At 41.9% G+C, this 17723-nt stretch overlaps 1 protein-coding gene across 1 annotated transcript in view; it reads left to right on the top strand.

Annotated features, from left to right (window-relative positions):
- Window positions 1-3341, top strand: part of rnls (renalase, FAD-dependent amine oxidase) — a 29408-nt gene extending 26067 nt beyond the window's left edge. Inside the window, exon 7 of the mRNA XM_058406613.1 lies at window positions 2855-3341. Within this exon, the coding sequence (XP_058262596.1) occupies window positions 2855-3007 (153 nt within the window). The 3' untranslated portion in view covers window positions 3008-3341. The remainder of the gene's footprint in view (window positions 1-2854) is intronic.
- The last annotated feature ends 14382 nt before the right edge of the window (window positions 3342-17723 follow it).

The raw sequence follows: 17723 nt of genomic DNA, 5'->3' as shown, positions 1-17723 counted from the left end.
TCAGTCCCTTCTGCAGTCCTTCCTGCAGGGAACAGAATGTCAGAATTTCTTTCAGCTGTTGCCTGCTGTCAGAGAGACGTTTACAGGGAAGTGAATGGAGAAAAATTACATAACGGCAATTCAAAAGTGTGACTTGTTTAGGAAATGTCACAAGCACAGCGACTTGCTCCATGCTGTCACATGTATACACAATCTCTATGTGACAGGGAGTAATTCATGTGTACACACCGCTCGTGTTCAGAGGAATCCTCATATTTTGAGGATTATAAAAGCCGCACGGATCATTTTGAATAGATTATAGCCAATTTCCTGACGAATTTCCAGCATGTCTGAAGTGTTCAGTTTCTATTTACATATAGTGCATACATGTTTTAATAGTAAATCTATCTTGGTAGTTGAAAGTAAAGTTGAAAAGCCTGCTATTTCTGAATATCAGTCTCTTTCTGCTGCATTCTGGCGACGAGGGTAGCGAAATACATTTGAGGAGGTGGAGGAGGTCAGCCCTGCTAATATCAACTTACTCCTTGAGTAAACCAAACAATTTGTTCTTGGCCAGGTTTCAGCCGGAAAATTCATCATTTGATTTACATACAGATTACCGTTTAAAGCTACAAGAGGGGGGGGGGGGGGGGGGGGCAGAAAAAGAAAAAAAAAACCCTCTTTTTTGGAAGCAGTGATAATAGCATGTCGTCTGTAGATGCCTATTAAAAGCCCCAGGAAATGGATACTATTTCCTTGGCTTTAGTGCACTGCACCTCGATGTTTATCAGGAGTTCTGGGGCCAACAGAAGCCTCAGCAATGAGGCTGTACACTCAGGAGGAATGTGCTTACTCCCAGTTCTCATTAACAATCTTATTTCTTACTTCACCACTTTTGCTTAACGATTTAAACGTTGTATAGAAGGAGCTTCCTATTTGAGCCAGTAGGGATTGAAGGTTTGCTTTGAGGTTTTTCTTAAATTAGGATTTAGGAGAACTGCTTTTTCCCCCAAAGCACCCATAACATGACAGCAACTATTTGAAGTACATGCTTCAAATATACAACAAGGTACAACGGAGAGGGAGGCAGGTCATTCACTGCAAAGACTCATCGGCGAGTGGGTGTATTGTGTTTTATAGGGAGAAATTGGGAGCGTTTCCTAGCTTCCTATGGGAGTTTTTCGGCAATGTTATATCACATCTGGCACACAGCACTGGGCCCACAGGAAAGCTTAGCCTTCCCCATAGAGCATGAGTTCCCATTGACAGATTTCACTCATGGCAATACCAATATTTCAATCAGTCTTTCCATATTTTTTTCGTTCTCCTTATCTGACACTTGATTGAACACCCCCTTACCAGATAATCTGCATGGTTTAGTTGGTTTTAATAACAGATTGACGTGATGGTACAGAGGCTAGCGTTGGCGTCTTACAGCTCAGTCTGTGTGAAGTTTCTGTGCATGCTCTCCCTGTGTTTGTGTGGGTTTCTTCCATGTTCTCCAGTTTCCTCCCACTACCCAGGAAAATGCCAGTAGGCGGATTGGTTACACTAAATTGCCCCTAAGTGTGTGTGTGTGTGTGTGTGTGTGTAGTGGTCTATAACTCTGTGTGTGTGTGTGTAGTGGTATATGACTGTGTGTGTGTGTGTGTGTGTGTGTGTGTGCGCGCACTGGTGTATGACTGTGTGTGTGTGTTTGTGTATGTGCGCACAGTGGTATATGACTGTGTGTGTCTGCGTGCATTTATAGTGTTGTACGATTCTGTGTGTGTGTGTGTGTGTGTGCAGTGGTATATGACTGTATGACTGGGTGGGTGTGTGTGTGTGTGTGTGTGTGTGTGTGTGTGTGTGTGCAATAGTATATGACTGTGTGAGTGTGTGTGTCTGTGGTAACACACTCACTGGGCATTCCCCACCTTCCTGGGATAGGTTCCAAATCAACTTTGACTCTAACAAGGATTAACTGTTTGGTGAATGTGAATGAATAATAGATTCATGTACCTTATCCTCCTGAAGCATTAAAGACTTAAGAAGCATAAAGAGGATGGTGCTTATGGTGTAGAGTCTTGACCTGGGAGGTCAGAGATTTTTCTCTTTTTTTTTCCCCCTCCTGGATTTTTAATATATCTTGCCCACTTATTAACAGGCGAGATAAGACAGGTTACTAGACTTGGGTTATTAAAGCTTTTGGATTTTATCACATGACCATCATATGATTGTATGTGACTCTTAACGTGGGATAATCCTACACGTCAGCACTGAATTGAAACGTCTCCTCAGTGTAGGCATGAGTCAAACCTATCGGCCAGGTGTTGGCAAAGCCTCGCGCCGTCTGCTTCAGTCTGCCGGGCCAGGTTTGTAATCAGGCTGTTAATATGTGTGCTCTCCTAAGCCAATGTAAAACATAGTGAGCAGCCCCTGTGGTGCTGAGCCAGACCCACCCTACACCCAGACGTACTGAAACTATGATTAAAACCAGTCTATGGTGTAATCATATGGGTTGACTTATACAAGTACGTGAGCTTGTGCATCTTGTCCTTGTTCGCTGATTGTGTTGTGTGCTTTACAATTGAACAGAAGTATCACAGGTCTGCAATACTTTCTTCCCTTTCCAGTCTCTTTATCATTTATACCTATATTGTCATATTTACACTCTATGTGATTGTACACCCCACTGTATCACGGTTAAAACACACACACAAACACACTGTCAAAAATGAGTCAGCTCTATAAAACTGGCTTTTCAAGGCAGTGTATCTGGGACAGTAGCGTACAATCCCACTCAATAGCAGCACAACATGGAGGTTGCATCAGCTATTGGAAGCTGGATCGTTAGTGCAGCACTAATGCAGCGTATGCTCAATTGTATCGTTAGGTGACAAGATCAGTGGCTGACTGCCCGGGGCAGATGACACTGCTCGCCAAGCCTCTGCTGGTGTGCGGGGGCGACGGCTTCACACGCTCCAATTTCGACGGCTGCATCGAGTCAGCCCTGAAGCTCTTCGAGGTTCTGAAGTCCTCTCTCTAAAGCAGGCGTTGGGAGGGAACGCTGTATTTTTGGGGGCAGAGGAACTGGAATGGGTTTACCAGGAATGATTCAGACACAGCACCTCCTACGCATGTACTGTATGAAGAACAGTGATACTGTTCGGCAGAAAAACCAATTACGTTACTGCTTGAAATTCAGAGAATTTGAAGAACTGTGAAGTACAGGTTGCAAAAATACTCCTTATATTGATTCTATATCAAAGCAGTGTTAAACCCAAACAGACATTCACACGTTTGCTAACATGTAAACTGTAAATGTTTTTGTCTTCCTGTTGCCCTTTGTGGGTCTGAGATGTAAGAAAGCAATAAAAACATCATTTACACTTCATCTGAGTGTTTCTGTGTTGTCTTTTTTTTTCCATTGTTAAAAAATCTCAACAGACTCATGGTGAGTGTGAATGTGTTTTTTTTTTTTTTTTGGATCTGCCAGGTTACTGAGCAGCTATTGACCAGCATGCACTGTTTAGAGGTGCTGCAGCTGGGTCTTAATCTGGGACAAAATATTTGGCAGGCAGGATGGTGAAAGAGCCTCTCTTAATCCAGCCATAATTATGGCTCGGTGGGCCTCAGATCCAGTGCACAGCTGGGTCTGCCTACCCCATGCTCTCTGTCTGTCTCTTTCTTGCTCTCTTTCCCATCCCCCCTGCACTCCATTCTAATATGTCAGACACAGTATTATATTACTCTCACATTCTACTCTTCTGCTAGTTGTTCTGCATCACCGCTTTGGGGAAGTTGGATCAGTGTGTATTACTTAAGTGGATATGTATTATTTTTGAATGCTTCAGTATGCATTATGTGAATGAATACAGTGCAGTACAGCTGTTCAAGTCACTGTAATTGTTGTTGGTAGCATTAACCAGACTTCTAAAGCCATCCAAACCACTCTGCACAGCTCCTTCTTGAAAGTTCAGCAACCACACCCCACCCACCCACCCCCCAACACATGCACACATACAGACACACACACACACACACACACACCCGTGTCAAGATCCCATGATGTAGCATCATCATAGAGAAAGTGCTGGTGAGGGCACATGCTTTTTTAGTTTCATACATTCATTCTAGATTTAAACAAATTAAAAATGCTGCACTGATTTATAGAATTAGATTGATGCCCCTGCTTGGTTGGATCAAAAGTATGCACCCCCAGTGGAGCATTTTTAAGCCTCATCCGAGCAAATGACACTAAAGCTGAACACCAGTGGTATGTCATACATCATGTACTGTATTTTAGTGATGTCTACTATAAAGTTGACAGTTTAATATGATTGATTAAGCAAGATCGCTCGAACAAGAGATACCAAATAAACCAGTCCCATTGCAGTTATAGTACATATAAGCGCTCTTGGAACACCGCTCAGCCAATTAGATCAGTGGATAGGAAACTGACTAGCTTTAATTAGCATTCTAGCCAACACAGAAAACAGGACTGGTAAGTAGCAAGTATACTTCCATGACAAGCTCTGCTATGCTTCTCACTTGCTCTGATTGGCTGATCTAGCTTCTCACTGTGTGGCACAAACACAATGGCAATGCTGATCATTATTCAGAGTGAGTGCAGACTCAAAGGCCTGTAGCCTATACTGATGTAAAGAAGATCATGTGTCAACCTTTGAAATTGCTATGAATCTATCTATGCCTGTCTGTCTCTACTGTGTAACGACACTGAGAGAGAGAGAGAGAGAGAGAGAGAGAGAGAGATTACTTCTTATGGATGCATAATTCATACAAGTCATCCTCTGAGAAACAGAACTCAGCTGCATGGATTGCAGTAGCCTTGCCACAGTGTTGCATCAGCTGCGTCTCGCTTTCATTAACACACACGTTACTAGCTCCGGCTCTTTGATCTTTTTATAGCAGCCGATAAGAAAGAACGGTTTATGGTTGAACACTCAAGGGGATGAAATCATCAGTCATTTGACTCGGGTGGTTGATGGACATTACGAGCTCAGTAGAGCGAGTGTATTGAGGGCATTAGGTAGCACTGAAATGTTGAAACCTTGTAGCTCATGGACAGATTGGTAAATTAAAGCTTTTATCTTCCCCTTAAAATTGTTCCTCCAGCTTCTATATTACACCATATCCGAATGGCAGTGTTCCCTGTTTTTTAATGTACACGGATGTATCACTACACATGTCAGTTGTCTGTTCCAAACCTGGGTTCTCCTCACAGACAAAACTCTTCAGCATATCCTCCGCAGACATCAAGGCGCAGGACACATTTTTGTATGCTGTTCTGATGAAGAACACCGGCTACTGTATACTCTGGATGGTTGATTTGCATTTTTGCAAAGTCCCTAGCAGATGGCACCAGAGGTTGATAGTAGGTTAATCCCTGCCAGGCGCACGCATACATGCACAATGTACACACAAAAAGTCGGCGGCAAAACCGGCGCCATGTTACACGAGACCCATCCCCCACCCAGGGGCCAGCAGGCCTGGGGTGCAGTCATGTGTGTCGTCTTTATGTGGACCCCCTGAAGATGCTTAAAGGGCCTTATCATTCCACTCCGAGCTGTAGATGGATTCAAGGCCATCACTAATTATGCATGACATTTTTATGGCATTTTTTTCCTTCTCTCTTATTTGATAAAGAGTTGGAGATTTTTCCTGGGAGGAAATAAAAAGATACGGTCTGGGTTTAGGAATATGAGGGCGTGCATGTGGAAAGGAGACAGGAGATTGGGATGTTTAGACTCCTCGCTCCTTTAGATCCCAGGAGAGCTCAGGCTTGTTTAATTAGAGGGGCGGTGCCATGGGTAATGGGAGCTGACGTCCTCGACTTGTCTCTCCGTTTCTCTCTCCTTCTCCATATCAGTCCAAATAGCACAGTGCTCTCAACAGTCGATAACCAAAAGCCCAGTATTGATCTGGGAGGGTCAGCATAAGCCACATGGCTACAGTATAGCTTCTGCCAAAACAGCTATTACTGTGCAACTCAACCATGCAACTTCACTGATAGCTGTGCCTGTCAAATTCTTTATCAAAGGTTATTAAAACAAAGGAGAAGGAAGTCTGTTCACTAGCATGTCGTTTTTCAGCCCTCTTTCAACAGCTACACAGTAAGCTCTTTGTCCTGCCAGTCAAAATACTTGGAAAATGCCAAGATGTCAAGGTGACTTCAGCATGACCCATCCAAACCAGCACAAATCTAGCTTTTCTCATGATTTTTTTTTTTAAGGGAGCAGAGAAGTTACTGACTGCGAATGCTTTTGTGCAACCCTGCAAGAACTCGTGTCATCCCTAGTTCATGAAATGACACCACACCACAAAGTAGGTTTTGTTAGTGATGTGTGTGTCCCTAATTTACACAGTGTCACAGAGGAATCTGGTTGGGTGCTTCTATTCACGCCCACTTTTCACATTGTTCCCCCTGCAGCCTTTAAGCTGTTTCAATACTGAAATGGGAGTTTGTTTCCTAAAAGCAATGGGAAGGTCATGCAAGTCTTGTGGCTTGTGTCGTGGCAAAGAACAGTCTCATGATGAAGATCTGACAGATCAGTCAGGCTTTTCTGGCATGCCTACATCACACATGATCAGACAGACCGTTGCCCTTTTAGACCCATAGATGTACAAGAAATGGAGAATTTCTGCTTTTTACTTCCATTCCAGCTCTGCCAATAATCACCAACTGAAAATGCTTAATAAAACACATGCACCATACAAGTCACAATTATTGGTATGTGTCACTTTCTAGCATTAGTAAGCTTTGTTTCATTCTGTGTGTTCAAATTATTTTGTGCTTTCAACTTGGGAAATCAAACACACAATATGTTTGTCAGTGTCACAGCCAACTTGACAAAATGGATGCCAAAGCTCCTCCTCATTTTTCAGAATGCACAAATAATTGATATCCTACCATAGTTTCTATTTCAAGCAAACATTTTAGTTGCAGTTTGGGTGAGTATCTATAAACAAAATGTAAGATATTAAGCATAATTAGCTGTGCTTAACCTTAACATGCTGTGCTTAAACTGCATTTATAGGCAAATACAGCCAAAATATGGGTGGTGTAGCTCAAGTGGTTAAGGCTCTGGGTTGTTGACTGGAAGAGTGGGGTTCAAGCCCCAGCACTGCCAAGATGCCACCATTGGGCCCTTGAGGAACACCCCCAACCCACCCTGCTCCAGGGGTACTACATCATGGCTGACCTTGTATTCTGACCCCAACCCTCAAGGATGGGATATGAGAAGAAAGAATTTCACTGTGTATTAACGTATATGTGACAAATAAAGACAGCTTAATTTAAATTCTCCAGTTGCCATGGCCAGCAGAGTAAATAATCCTGACAGCAAAGTGTCTAATCTTCATTTCAATAATTACAAAGTAAAAAGGAATAAAATGACTCTAAATATTTCATATAACAATATGCTGTTATTTCAGGGGGTTTTTTAGTCCCACATTTTTGATCATGCTACATTACTTTAATGCTATACTGCCACAGACATAGTTCATACTGAGGCTTTTGTGCCAATATTGCATGTTGGAGTGTTATAGGGTGTAGTCTAAGCAATAAGGTGTGTGTGCGTGTGTGTGAGAGAGAGATAGAAAGAGAGAGAGAGAGAGAACATGCAGAGGGCTGGTTAAACGTATACAGTACATGGTGTGCCACACCCAGTGTGCAAACTAAGTCTCTCAGGGGAATAGAGTCATCCTCCAGACATGCACACACACACACACACATACATCAATTAATGCCTCAAGTGTGACACACCACATACTTCCTTTTCACTGCTGTTAGACAACAGTCTTTCTCAGACCAGTTTTTTTTTTAATAGGGTAAGTTTTTATTTCTTAGAATTCAGTAAGGCAATGTGTTGGACTGATCTATAGCAGGTAGTGTTTAAAAAAAGAAAAGATAACAGAAACAACAACTAGGCCTCTATTATTTAGCAAGTGTCACAATTTCCTGACATTAGTCAGTAGAATGGCACCTCCAGCAATTCTCCTGCCACAAGCAAAATGATGGTCATTTAGATCTCTGCTTCTCAAAGCAGGTTCCACAGGAACCAAGGGATCTGTGATGTAGCCAGGGAGTCTGTAGTCAAATTACTTTTCGAATGGCATTATGATCACTATCACCTACTATCAAAGTTGTATTGGTTGTTTTCCCCGAATTGACTGGCCACTTTAGTCTGGGGCATATAAATAATATTGATTGAATCTTTCACCCACTCTTTGTAGATGAAAAGTGCAGGAATAAAATCTTCCAGTGGCAGTAATAAATAATTATGATGGTAGGCCATATATTTTTGTTTTTTGTTTTTTTACCTTTGAAGGGGTCCCAAAAGAATTCTCAAAAATTTAGATTACCACATGGTTACATCACAATCAGAACATTCATTACAATTTCTCTGTCTTTCTCTGTCTCTGTCTCTGTCTCTGTCTCTGTCTCTCTCTCTCTCTCGCTCTCTCTCTCTCTCTCTGATAAGCACAAGGTATTAAACAGAGAGAACAGAGTGCAGAACATAATCACAGCAGTTAGTAGGACACTGTTTCACTTGGATAAAGCCTATTCAGCTCAGATTAAGCCAGCTCTTGCTATAATACTCTTTCAAAAGCTTCTTTCCAAGTTGTAAATCTGTAACAGCTCTGGACTTTAGACTGTGAGAGGGGGGCAGAAATATGGAAATATGGCTAGAGTGAGCATTGATATTATAGTAATTACATTAAATTATACAGGATTTTGTCAGGGTGAGATGTTAGTAAAAGAGAGATATGTCTGGGTGGCATCATCAGTTATGAGAATCCAGTGTATCTGTGGTACTTTTTTTTTCCATATACCATTAGTGTGTATTTTTAAAACTTTACATTAAAAGTTGGTCAATGGTTTTAAAAGATTCCTGTCCAGTCATATATATGTCCGAAAGAGGGTAAAAAGACCTAAACCTGCTGATATCCTATCTCTCTCTCTCTCTCAAATCAGCATCTAATATGGTTGTTTTCTTTACTCTTTCACACCACCTTTTTTAAAAAAACCCACAGTGGAAAGGCGTGTCATGTGTCAACTATCACTGTTGGTGTTAACCACAGATTGTTCCACAGTCTCCAAAATCAGAGTGATGTGTTGCTACATTGCTGTTCATACTCTAAAAATGTATTTCTGCTTGCCTTCACATGAAGAGGTCGATTTCTCCTGCTTCTTCTTAATGGCTGTCATCAATTTTTTTCGTGTCTCTGACTCCAGCCACAGCTGGAGCTTATGGCAACATTTATAGCTGTACTTATACACTGGATATCTACAACATCTCAAAGATTCTTTAATGCTGTGACAAATTAGCATGTCAGAGACACTGTCTTCCTACACCAGCAGTCATCAGCCCTTATCTTAGCGTTTTTTTTTTTCTTTCAAGATTTAGATCCAACCCTGATCTGCCATCCTTAATCTATTTCAAACTGGGTAGCCCCTCAGAAGTATTGTTGGTGATAAATAGCATCTATAAATATTGGATCTTCATGAGGAAGAGTGAGTGCACACAAGAGCGGATGAGCAAGCATGCAGGCTTTAATGCCTGGGGTTGTAATGGCTGTGGGAAAGGCCAACAGGTCACTTAAAATTTCATCAGTCTTTTTTTTTTTTTTTTAAGCGATAACAACTTCAGCATTATCTTTTTTTTCTGCTTTCCTCTACATGCCTTGTTTACTTTTACCCACTTCCCACTGCATGGTTCCACTACAGCCTAGGGAATATACAATCTCCATTTTTACTCATGTTCACTGCCGTTGCCTTTGGCAGGAACTGCAGCCGGTCCCTGAGCGGCTTCTCTGCATGGGATCGTTGAAGTGGCTCTTGCTGCTGTTGCCCTTGCTGGCCCGTTTGTTTGAGAGAAGAGTGACATTGTCCAAGCAGAGGAGAAGGTCCATGTAGGTTTCTGAAATGCTGGTGTGGCTCATGAATAATGATGGGATAGAGAGACTGCAATGGGCTACATTTATTACACTGCTTTTTTGGGAAGGGGGACAAAGTAGTACATCTTAAGTTTCATAAGTCAGGACAAGAAAAACATGGCTTCAACTTGCCTGGAAATCTCATTACCAGCAGAACAGCTCAGGAATAACAATGTGGTCGCTGGACTGTGAAGCGAAGGAGAGCATCAAAGCAGGCCAACTTGTCTCACACTCCCACTTTCTGATGGTGGTGCAGAAACACGGCTACGCTTTTGATTCCACATGTCCCACTGACATTAATATTAAAGCAAGCTACAGCATTGAGAGTGGCATTCGTAACTGGCACAGTAATTATTTCTAAAACAAACTAGGAGCTGGACGTTCTGGGCAAAGGAAGGCTTGCAGGAAGAGGGGAAGGCTTGCACGGCTGCAGTCCTAATTACACTGAGTAGGGCTGCAGACTGGGGCAGCTTTGATCAAGCTCAAGCTTTAGCAGGCTGAATTCCTCATTTGCTCCTATCCTGTACTGGGGCCTGCACAGAAGCCTTAAGAGGCTTTAGACAAACAGCAAGTCTGATAGAGCCAGAACACAGGGGAGGAGAAAAGACTGGAAAGGAGGTGCAGGGCTGAACTGTGCTTGACCTCACTTTACACAGGTGCTCCAGAGAAAAGGAACTCACCAACCACTTTTATCTCTTATACAGATGTTACTAAATGTAGAAGGTTTGCCAACCTGGTAAAGAAAGTGGGTAAGAGAGTTAAAGAGGAAGGGGATGGCCATTGTGTTGATGGTACACAATGATGGTAACAGATAAGAGAACATTAGTGGCGTGGTGTAAAGGCTACATGTTAGGAGTCTGGACAAACCCTTAACTGGCCCCTTGGTCCTATGATGTAATGTACCGGCCAGGCCTTTACTCAACCAGGTGCAGATCCAAATGCGTATAACCAATTATTTTACACATGCAACATGTTCAGATTTCCCCATTTAACTACCTCTATAGCTGGCATCTTGTCTTTGCGGGCTGGCAGTGGACTATGATGACAGTGGAAAATGGAGGAGGGCCTCCCATATCCAGTGGACATGCACTGTTAGTTTATTTAGCAGAAAGCATGAGGGGGCTGGCCCAAAGGACTCTCACCATCCCAGGAGCTTTACTTTCTCAGCCACCCCCTCATCCCTTCCATCGGATCTGACTTCCTCTGGGCTGCAGGCATCTGTAGAGGCCCAACCCCACTACGTCACAAACACTGAGTGAGAGTGAGAGAGAGAGAGAGAGAGAGAGAGAGAGACCAGTAGCATCAAGCAGAGTGGCAGAAATCAGGAGGCAGACGGAGAGCTAAATACAGACATTGTCTGGCTGCCTTTTCCTCCGTCTCCTCCATGAGAGAGCTGTCTGTTCTCCACTGTTTGGCCTAATTGAGTGGATGAGATGAGTTTGTGGCCATATACAGACATCCTCTCCCTGAGTGACTCCATTATTGTACTTCAGTGTTAGAAGTGCACTGAATTACAGGAGAGAATTGAAAATTGAACAATAAAGTAGTATTTTGACACCGTATGTGTCTGAAAGTCTTTGTCTCTGTATCGTCATGCTTCTGTCCCAGGCTCATTCTGACATATTACATTCAGAAGGTCTGCTCCAGAGAGTAGCAAATGGTTTTTAATTGCCTTGTTGATACTTAGCTATTTATTACAGTGCTGTGGGCCTATAAGGTTCTATCTTGCTAGTTGATAACAGGAGTTATCTGAACTAAATCCAAGGATCCTTCATTTTTAACCTCACTATATCCACCAGAATAGATTAGAACAGAAGTAACTTGAGGTCTGAGTTTAAGGTCAGAATTTCCCTACAGCCAACCTACCTCAGTTGCAGAGTAAAATCAAATGATGCAAATAGCCACTTGTGTTTTCATGTATTATTAATATCTCCTTATTCAAGGACATTACAAAACCTTTGAGAAAACATGCACCTCCAGTGTACTGTATATACCTAGACTATTTCATAAGACTCCAAGCTTCATATTGTCACTATCTGTATCTGAAGGCATAACCTTCATGTCTCAGTAAGAATCTTGTCTGTCCTGTTTTGCATAGTTGCTCTTGATGCTGATGCTTTTCGGAACACACACACGGTGTCTCTTTCTATTTTTGCTGCACTTGCAATGAACTTTGAGCTCCACACATGGAACGAGGAGATGGTTAGAATTGTCAGGGGACTGCTGAAAGTTCAGTGGGTTGGTAGTTCACTTGGCTTGACTCAGCTTTTAGGGCATGGCGACTCAGAAAGCCTCTGGCCTACAGACCGAGCTCTACCAAACTAACACTGGGAGTACACGTTGTTTTGAAAATATGAACTTTAAGAATATGGTTTTCTTGTTCTTGGAAGAAAAAAAACATTGCAATAAATGATACAAATAGGTACCAATGGCTATAGCGTGTTACATATTCAGGTTGAGCTAAGATCCATGGCACTGTCCTCTCCTAGGTTGTCAAAATATCAAGCAAATGGACTTAATAGCTCACAGATATTGCATAAGCTGCTTCTAAAAGGTCAACCGTCAAAGCCCCCATGTTCCTGATTATCTTTTGTGACTTCTAAGCAGCCTCCCATACAGACACACACACACACACACATCTGCCACACAGCTTTCCTGTGGTATTTATTCACCTGCAAATGTCTGCTGCAGCTGCCTCCCCGCATTGCTTTCAAGTGTATCTCATCTTGCGACCTCCGGTAGCACTGAGACACAAGGAGAACAAGAGGAGCTGTGTTGCCCAACATCTCATGGGGCAGAAGCTAGGCACTAAGTACACAGTGATTCTTCAGCCTGTGAGAAAAAATGACCAGATCCTTCTTCTCCACTGATACACAGTGTATCATAGGAATAGGAAAAATGCTTAGTATAGTCTTATAGACTGACACAGGCGAGGCTGAAGTCTCTGCAATTTCATTATAACGAAGAAACTCGGAATTTGTGGCTAATCAGTTTAACCAGAAAGATATATTTGGGATCATTTGTTCTTGTTCATCAGGCTGCTTTTTTTGTAAGATTTTTTATTATTAGATAGGGATGTTTTTATCTAAACCATTATATAGTCAGTAATGACTCTTAAGCTTAATTTAAAAAAAAAAAAAAAAAAAAAAAAAAAAAAAAAAAAAAGCCTGTCTGAAGTATTAGAATTTAGACTCTAATGCTGTTTTTTCTGGCATCCAGAGCCAGACTTGTTCCCACTCATACACGCTAGTGTGACTAAATGAGGAAGCAGTGCTTCTAATCTGTAATAATTAATTTAGCAAGGTGGCTTCATCTCTGCCTTACTCAGAGTGATTAAATGTGTGCTAACTCTTTAAACAGGGAACAGGGAGTTATTCATTCAGTGGACCCAGTGACAAAGAGAGAAGGAAGGTCCAGAGTCTTATCCTCCTTATTTCCGAAGGTGAAACCAAAACTATGTTAGTTTGGAGTTCGATTAGGAAAAGCTTCAGTCATAGCTTGGCCGAGTGTGTGCAGTGTCACAAGCACTCATGTCCAGCTTTAGTGCCTACCTTGATAATCCTTGATAACTGACAGGAGTGTTTCCTAACATTACTGTACTTTTCCTACTTCTAAACATATCCGCTTTACTCTCCAAGCTGAATCAGGTGTACAGAGTAAAAGGAAATATGGAAAAAGTGCAGTAGAAATGAACTGAAGAACCAACATGGTCTTTAGATTTTTTCCCCCTCCATTTCTTGTTTAATTTCCACTTCCTGCTTTATTCCTGGCTTAAACCAAATGCAAGACAGCTGTGCAGCAAGAAGAGGGTCGGACAGACCGCTGGATGATCACAGAAAAGAGAAAACGCTTCAACAGTTTTCACAGGTTGAAAGAATCTATAGAGACGAGATCAGTATGAAGCTCTGCTGCAGGGCATGGTGTGTGTGTGTGTGTGTGTGTGTGCACGTATGTGTTAAAGGTTAAAGTTCCCAGGACGAGTCTCCAGCCATTTGACCACACTTATCATTACTGTGCGCACACACACACACAAAGCTCCTCCATGCTGGGACAGAGGGCCCGATCTGTTCCAAAGTTCATCCCAGACTCTAGGCAGGACCCGGAGCAACATGAGAACAGCTCTGGCTCTTTTTTTTTTCAGTTTGAAAATTTTTATGCAATCAGCATGACTGGGGATATTTAAAGATTCAATAAAAAGTCAGTGTACATTGTTTACAGTAAACTTCTTCCCGAAGAGCATGGTTGACCCATGCGTGACATAATGTGTCACTTGGAAATACGATGATGTGTTGAGGTGCTACATTTTAATGCAAAATCACTTTACACACAATTCCTGTACATATTTCCACAAGCTAGGAAAAAAAGCATCGCAAGCACTTCCTCAGGTTAACTGGAACAGACTGTAAAATTAAAGGGGAGACAACAGGAAGAGACGGGCTTCCATGAAATGCAAGGAAAATAATGGAGACACTGAAATGTACATTTCTACCCCCTAAAATTTTGATCTAAAATTCGGCCAAGGTTACGATTGAGTCACAGAGACAGAAGTAAAACCAAGGAAAAGGCCAAGTGGGAATATTGTTTTATAACCTTATTCTTTATTCTCTGTGTTGTCAGCTCCTGGCTAGGAAGAGAGCAATACGCTTTTTTGTAGAGAGGTTAAAAGGTTGTGGACTCCCCAGGGGGAGACTTTACTTCGTTTGTGTTCCTCTGGTCCCAGTACTTCCTTTAGATCAGAGTAGAGGAGTGGGACACATCTGCAAGGTCAGTGCATTTAGAGGCTGGAGTGAAGATTCAAAAATGCCAGGCCAGACAGAACATCTATCCCTACAACAAGGCTCCAGAGACTACAGGGACTATTGTCCAGATCTACAGCCTTCAGAGGAATTCACTTGTTGTAGCAGCTGTTGTGAGGGACAGGCCTGCAGCAATGGAGCTTTGGGGAAACGTGGAAGAACTGCTTGAAACTGTTCATTTAAGAAAAGAGCATTTTGTTATAAAAGTATATGCAAATTGAGCATGGATTCAAAAAATAATGAGCATGTCTCAGAAATCAAACTTAAAGAGAGCTAAATTATTCAATAACGCCTTCAAAAAAAAAAGAGTAGAAAGGGACTGTACGGGATAAGTAATGTCATGAGGAACTTTATTAGATTTATTGCCTTGTTAAGATACTGCTTGTGATAAAAAAAAAAAAGCTGCAGCTCTTCCCCCTCTTCCAGCGAGTGTTCGTGCCATTCAGAATCAATAATCTAATCGCGAGCATTCATGCATGGCGCACAAGCCATTGGCATGGACATAACCCGCTGTAATGTCATGTGACATGCCTGCTCTCCGTCTGCATTGTAAATGAGACTAATAGGGCTGAGGTAACGATCGGCATTGACAGAGCTCAGACGTCTAGTTATTGAATCATACTTGTCCCTCTGAAACAAGCAGCTGAGTGCAGTTAGTCAATAAAGCCAGAGGGTTGAGAGACGAGATGATCCATCCAAACATGTGTTAGGAGATTTCCAGCATTGATTTGACTTGATCTTAAGCCACTTAGTGATGTTAAACGGCTGAGTCTATAAACTTCTACACTACGTCCAACACTTTACTGATTTTCATATTTTATAAAGCAATCGTGATCAAAACAGGGTCCAGGGATTGAAGCATACCCAATATATCTGTAATTTATCATCATTTTTATGATGAATGATGGAAATCACCACCCAACATAATCAAAGGTTTGTTTTATTACCGAATTATTATGCTGTAGTTAATAGACTGGTCACTTGCTTTGAAGGGGTTCAATCCAAACCTCCAAAACAAAAACAAATAGGTTTACACTCCTACAAATAAAAGCCCCAGAGTGTACAGTACTTTTCACTGCTTTTGGGGCGTTACATCATTTGTATGTATATGTATATTGTATCTTTAATTAGCTTGTGGTGAAGCTTTAAAAGCTACAGGATTAGTCATTAAGGTCTGATTCATTCATTTATTTTTAATAACTGCTTTATCGTGGTCAGGGTCATGCTGGATCAAGTCTATACGCGAGACTCATTCGTACCTACAGACGATTTAACATGGATACTCTACCTACACTTATTTTTTTGTTTAAAACTCATCACAGACCCATTCTCAGAATCAACCCATAAACCCGGAGCATGTCGAAAAAGAGTTGTATCATTAATGGTATGTCAGCATTAGAAAAAGAATTTTGTTAGCTTTAATTTAAACCAACGCTTTATACATTTTGTCAGCTGAGATTTCAGGAATAAAAAGCTGCATGGTTTCAATAGCCATAATATTCTGAAAATCCACACAGACAGTAACCCGAGGTCAGGACTGAACTGGAGACCCTGGAGCTCTGAGGCGGCAATGCTACCTATAGCAGCACCATGCCTTGCTAATGAATTTGCTGTCATTATAATTTCAAGTATTTTGTATTTCAAAAGAATTTAGAATAAAATTAAGTTCAACTTTTTTTTTTAAGGCAGAAATCTCATGAACCCTGGACTAGAGCTTGGGTCCTCTTGGGGGGGAGGATGAGATCTGTCTGAGGAAAAAGTGCACAGTGTTTTCCTAAATGTCAAAATAATATAATGTTGGTGTACTATTCTTTACATACTACTTAAGTATGGTAGTATGTGGTTTAGGATGTGGCCTTGGATGCAATCAAACTAACATGTAGCCAATTACGAAAGCCCTTTTTCCTCCTCTTCCGCACTAGTCCGCATTGGCAGTGAGGCCAGTGATGACTCGGCATTGTTCTGGCCACCTGTCTGTCTCTCAGTAAACACTTATCTCCAGGAGCAGGACACACTTCTCTAAACACGCACACCCTGTAATAATCCCCCCCCCCTTTCGCTTTCCTGTCTATGCTGTTCAACTCCCCACCCCCCGTCTCCTAAAAGCACAGAATGTAAATCGAGAAATAACGTACGTTCCTTTTTTTGACGCTGTTGAGTAACATGAATTTATGGAGGGTGAACGTTGAGCCAGGCATAAGTGGAGCTCCTATGAGTTTCGTCTCAAACTATACAGGATATACAATGTATGCAGGAAGACACTGAAATAAATACAGTCGCATGAGAGCCGCTGACCGCACACATTTCACAATGACGCAGTGTGGTATGTGGTGACCAGCAGCCTGAAATCCTGTTCATCCTGTAGCAGGCCCTCAACAAGATTAGACAAGCTAAAGTCTAGCCAGACCACTAGTGCAACCTCTAATGTTAGAGAGAAAATCTGCATATATATATATTTTTTTAGATGTTGTGCATCCTTATAGCTAGCGATTAGTGGAGCAGTGCTTTCTCGAAGTCATTAATGTCGCACTCAATGCTGAAATGATATGTCAGTCATCCTTGTTTTCGGATGGTCATCGTTGGGAGATAGCAAGTTCGAATCCTGACAGTCGGTACTGTCTGCACTGTCTGAGTGGGAGGGATGGCACTCTCTCTCTTTCCCCACTCAGTCACAGCGACACTAGCCAGTCGTGGGTGTCTGTAAAAACACTTCCCTTTCTGAGCTGCTTTAAAATTTATTTAACTTCCACAATACAGGATCTGCTTACAGAGCCCATGATGGTTCCTTTTTTTTTTTTTTTTTATATGGCTCTGTGACTATGTTTTTCAAGTGGTCCACTGAGATTTTTTTGCTGAGTCTGCATCCGGACCGCAATCCTCCAGTTAAGGACCACTGCATTAGGTGGCTCAGTCAGAATAGAAAAATACAGAATGAACCCTAATCAGAAGCTGAAATAAAACCTGTCATAAGCTGCTTTTCCAGAGGCACAAGAGCAGCCACTTGGT

This window comes from Hemibagrus wyckioides, linkage group LG13 (assembly GCF_019097595.1).
Source record: "Hemibagrus wyckioides isolate EC202008001 linkage group LG13, SWU_Hwy_1.0, whole genome shotgun sequence".
Lineage (NCBI taxonomy): Eukaryota > Metazoa > Chordata > Actinopteri > Siluriformes > Bagridae > Hemibagrus > Hemibagrus wyckioides.
This window is presented reverse-complemented; position numbering and strand designations above follow the sequence as displayed.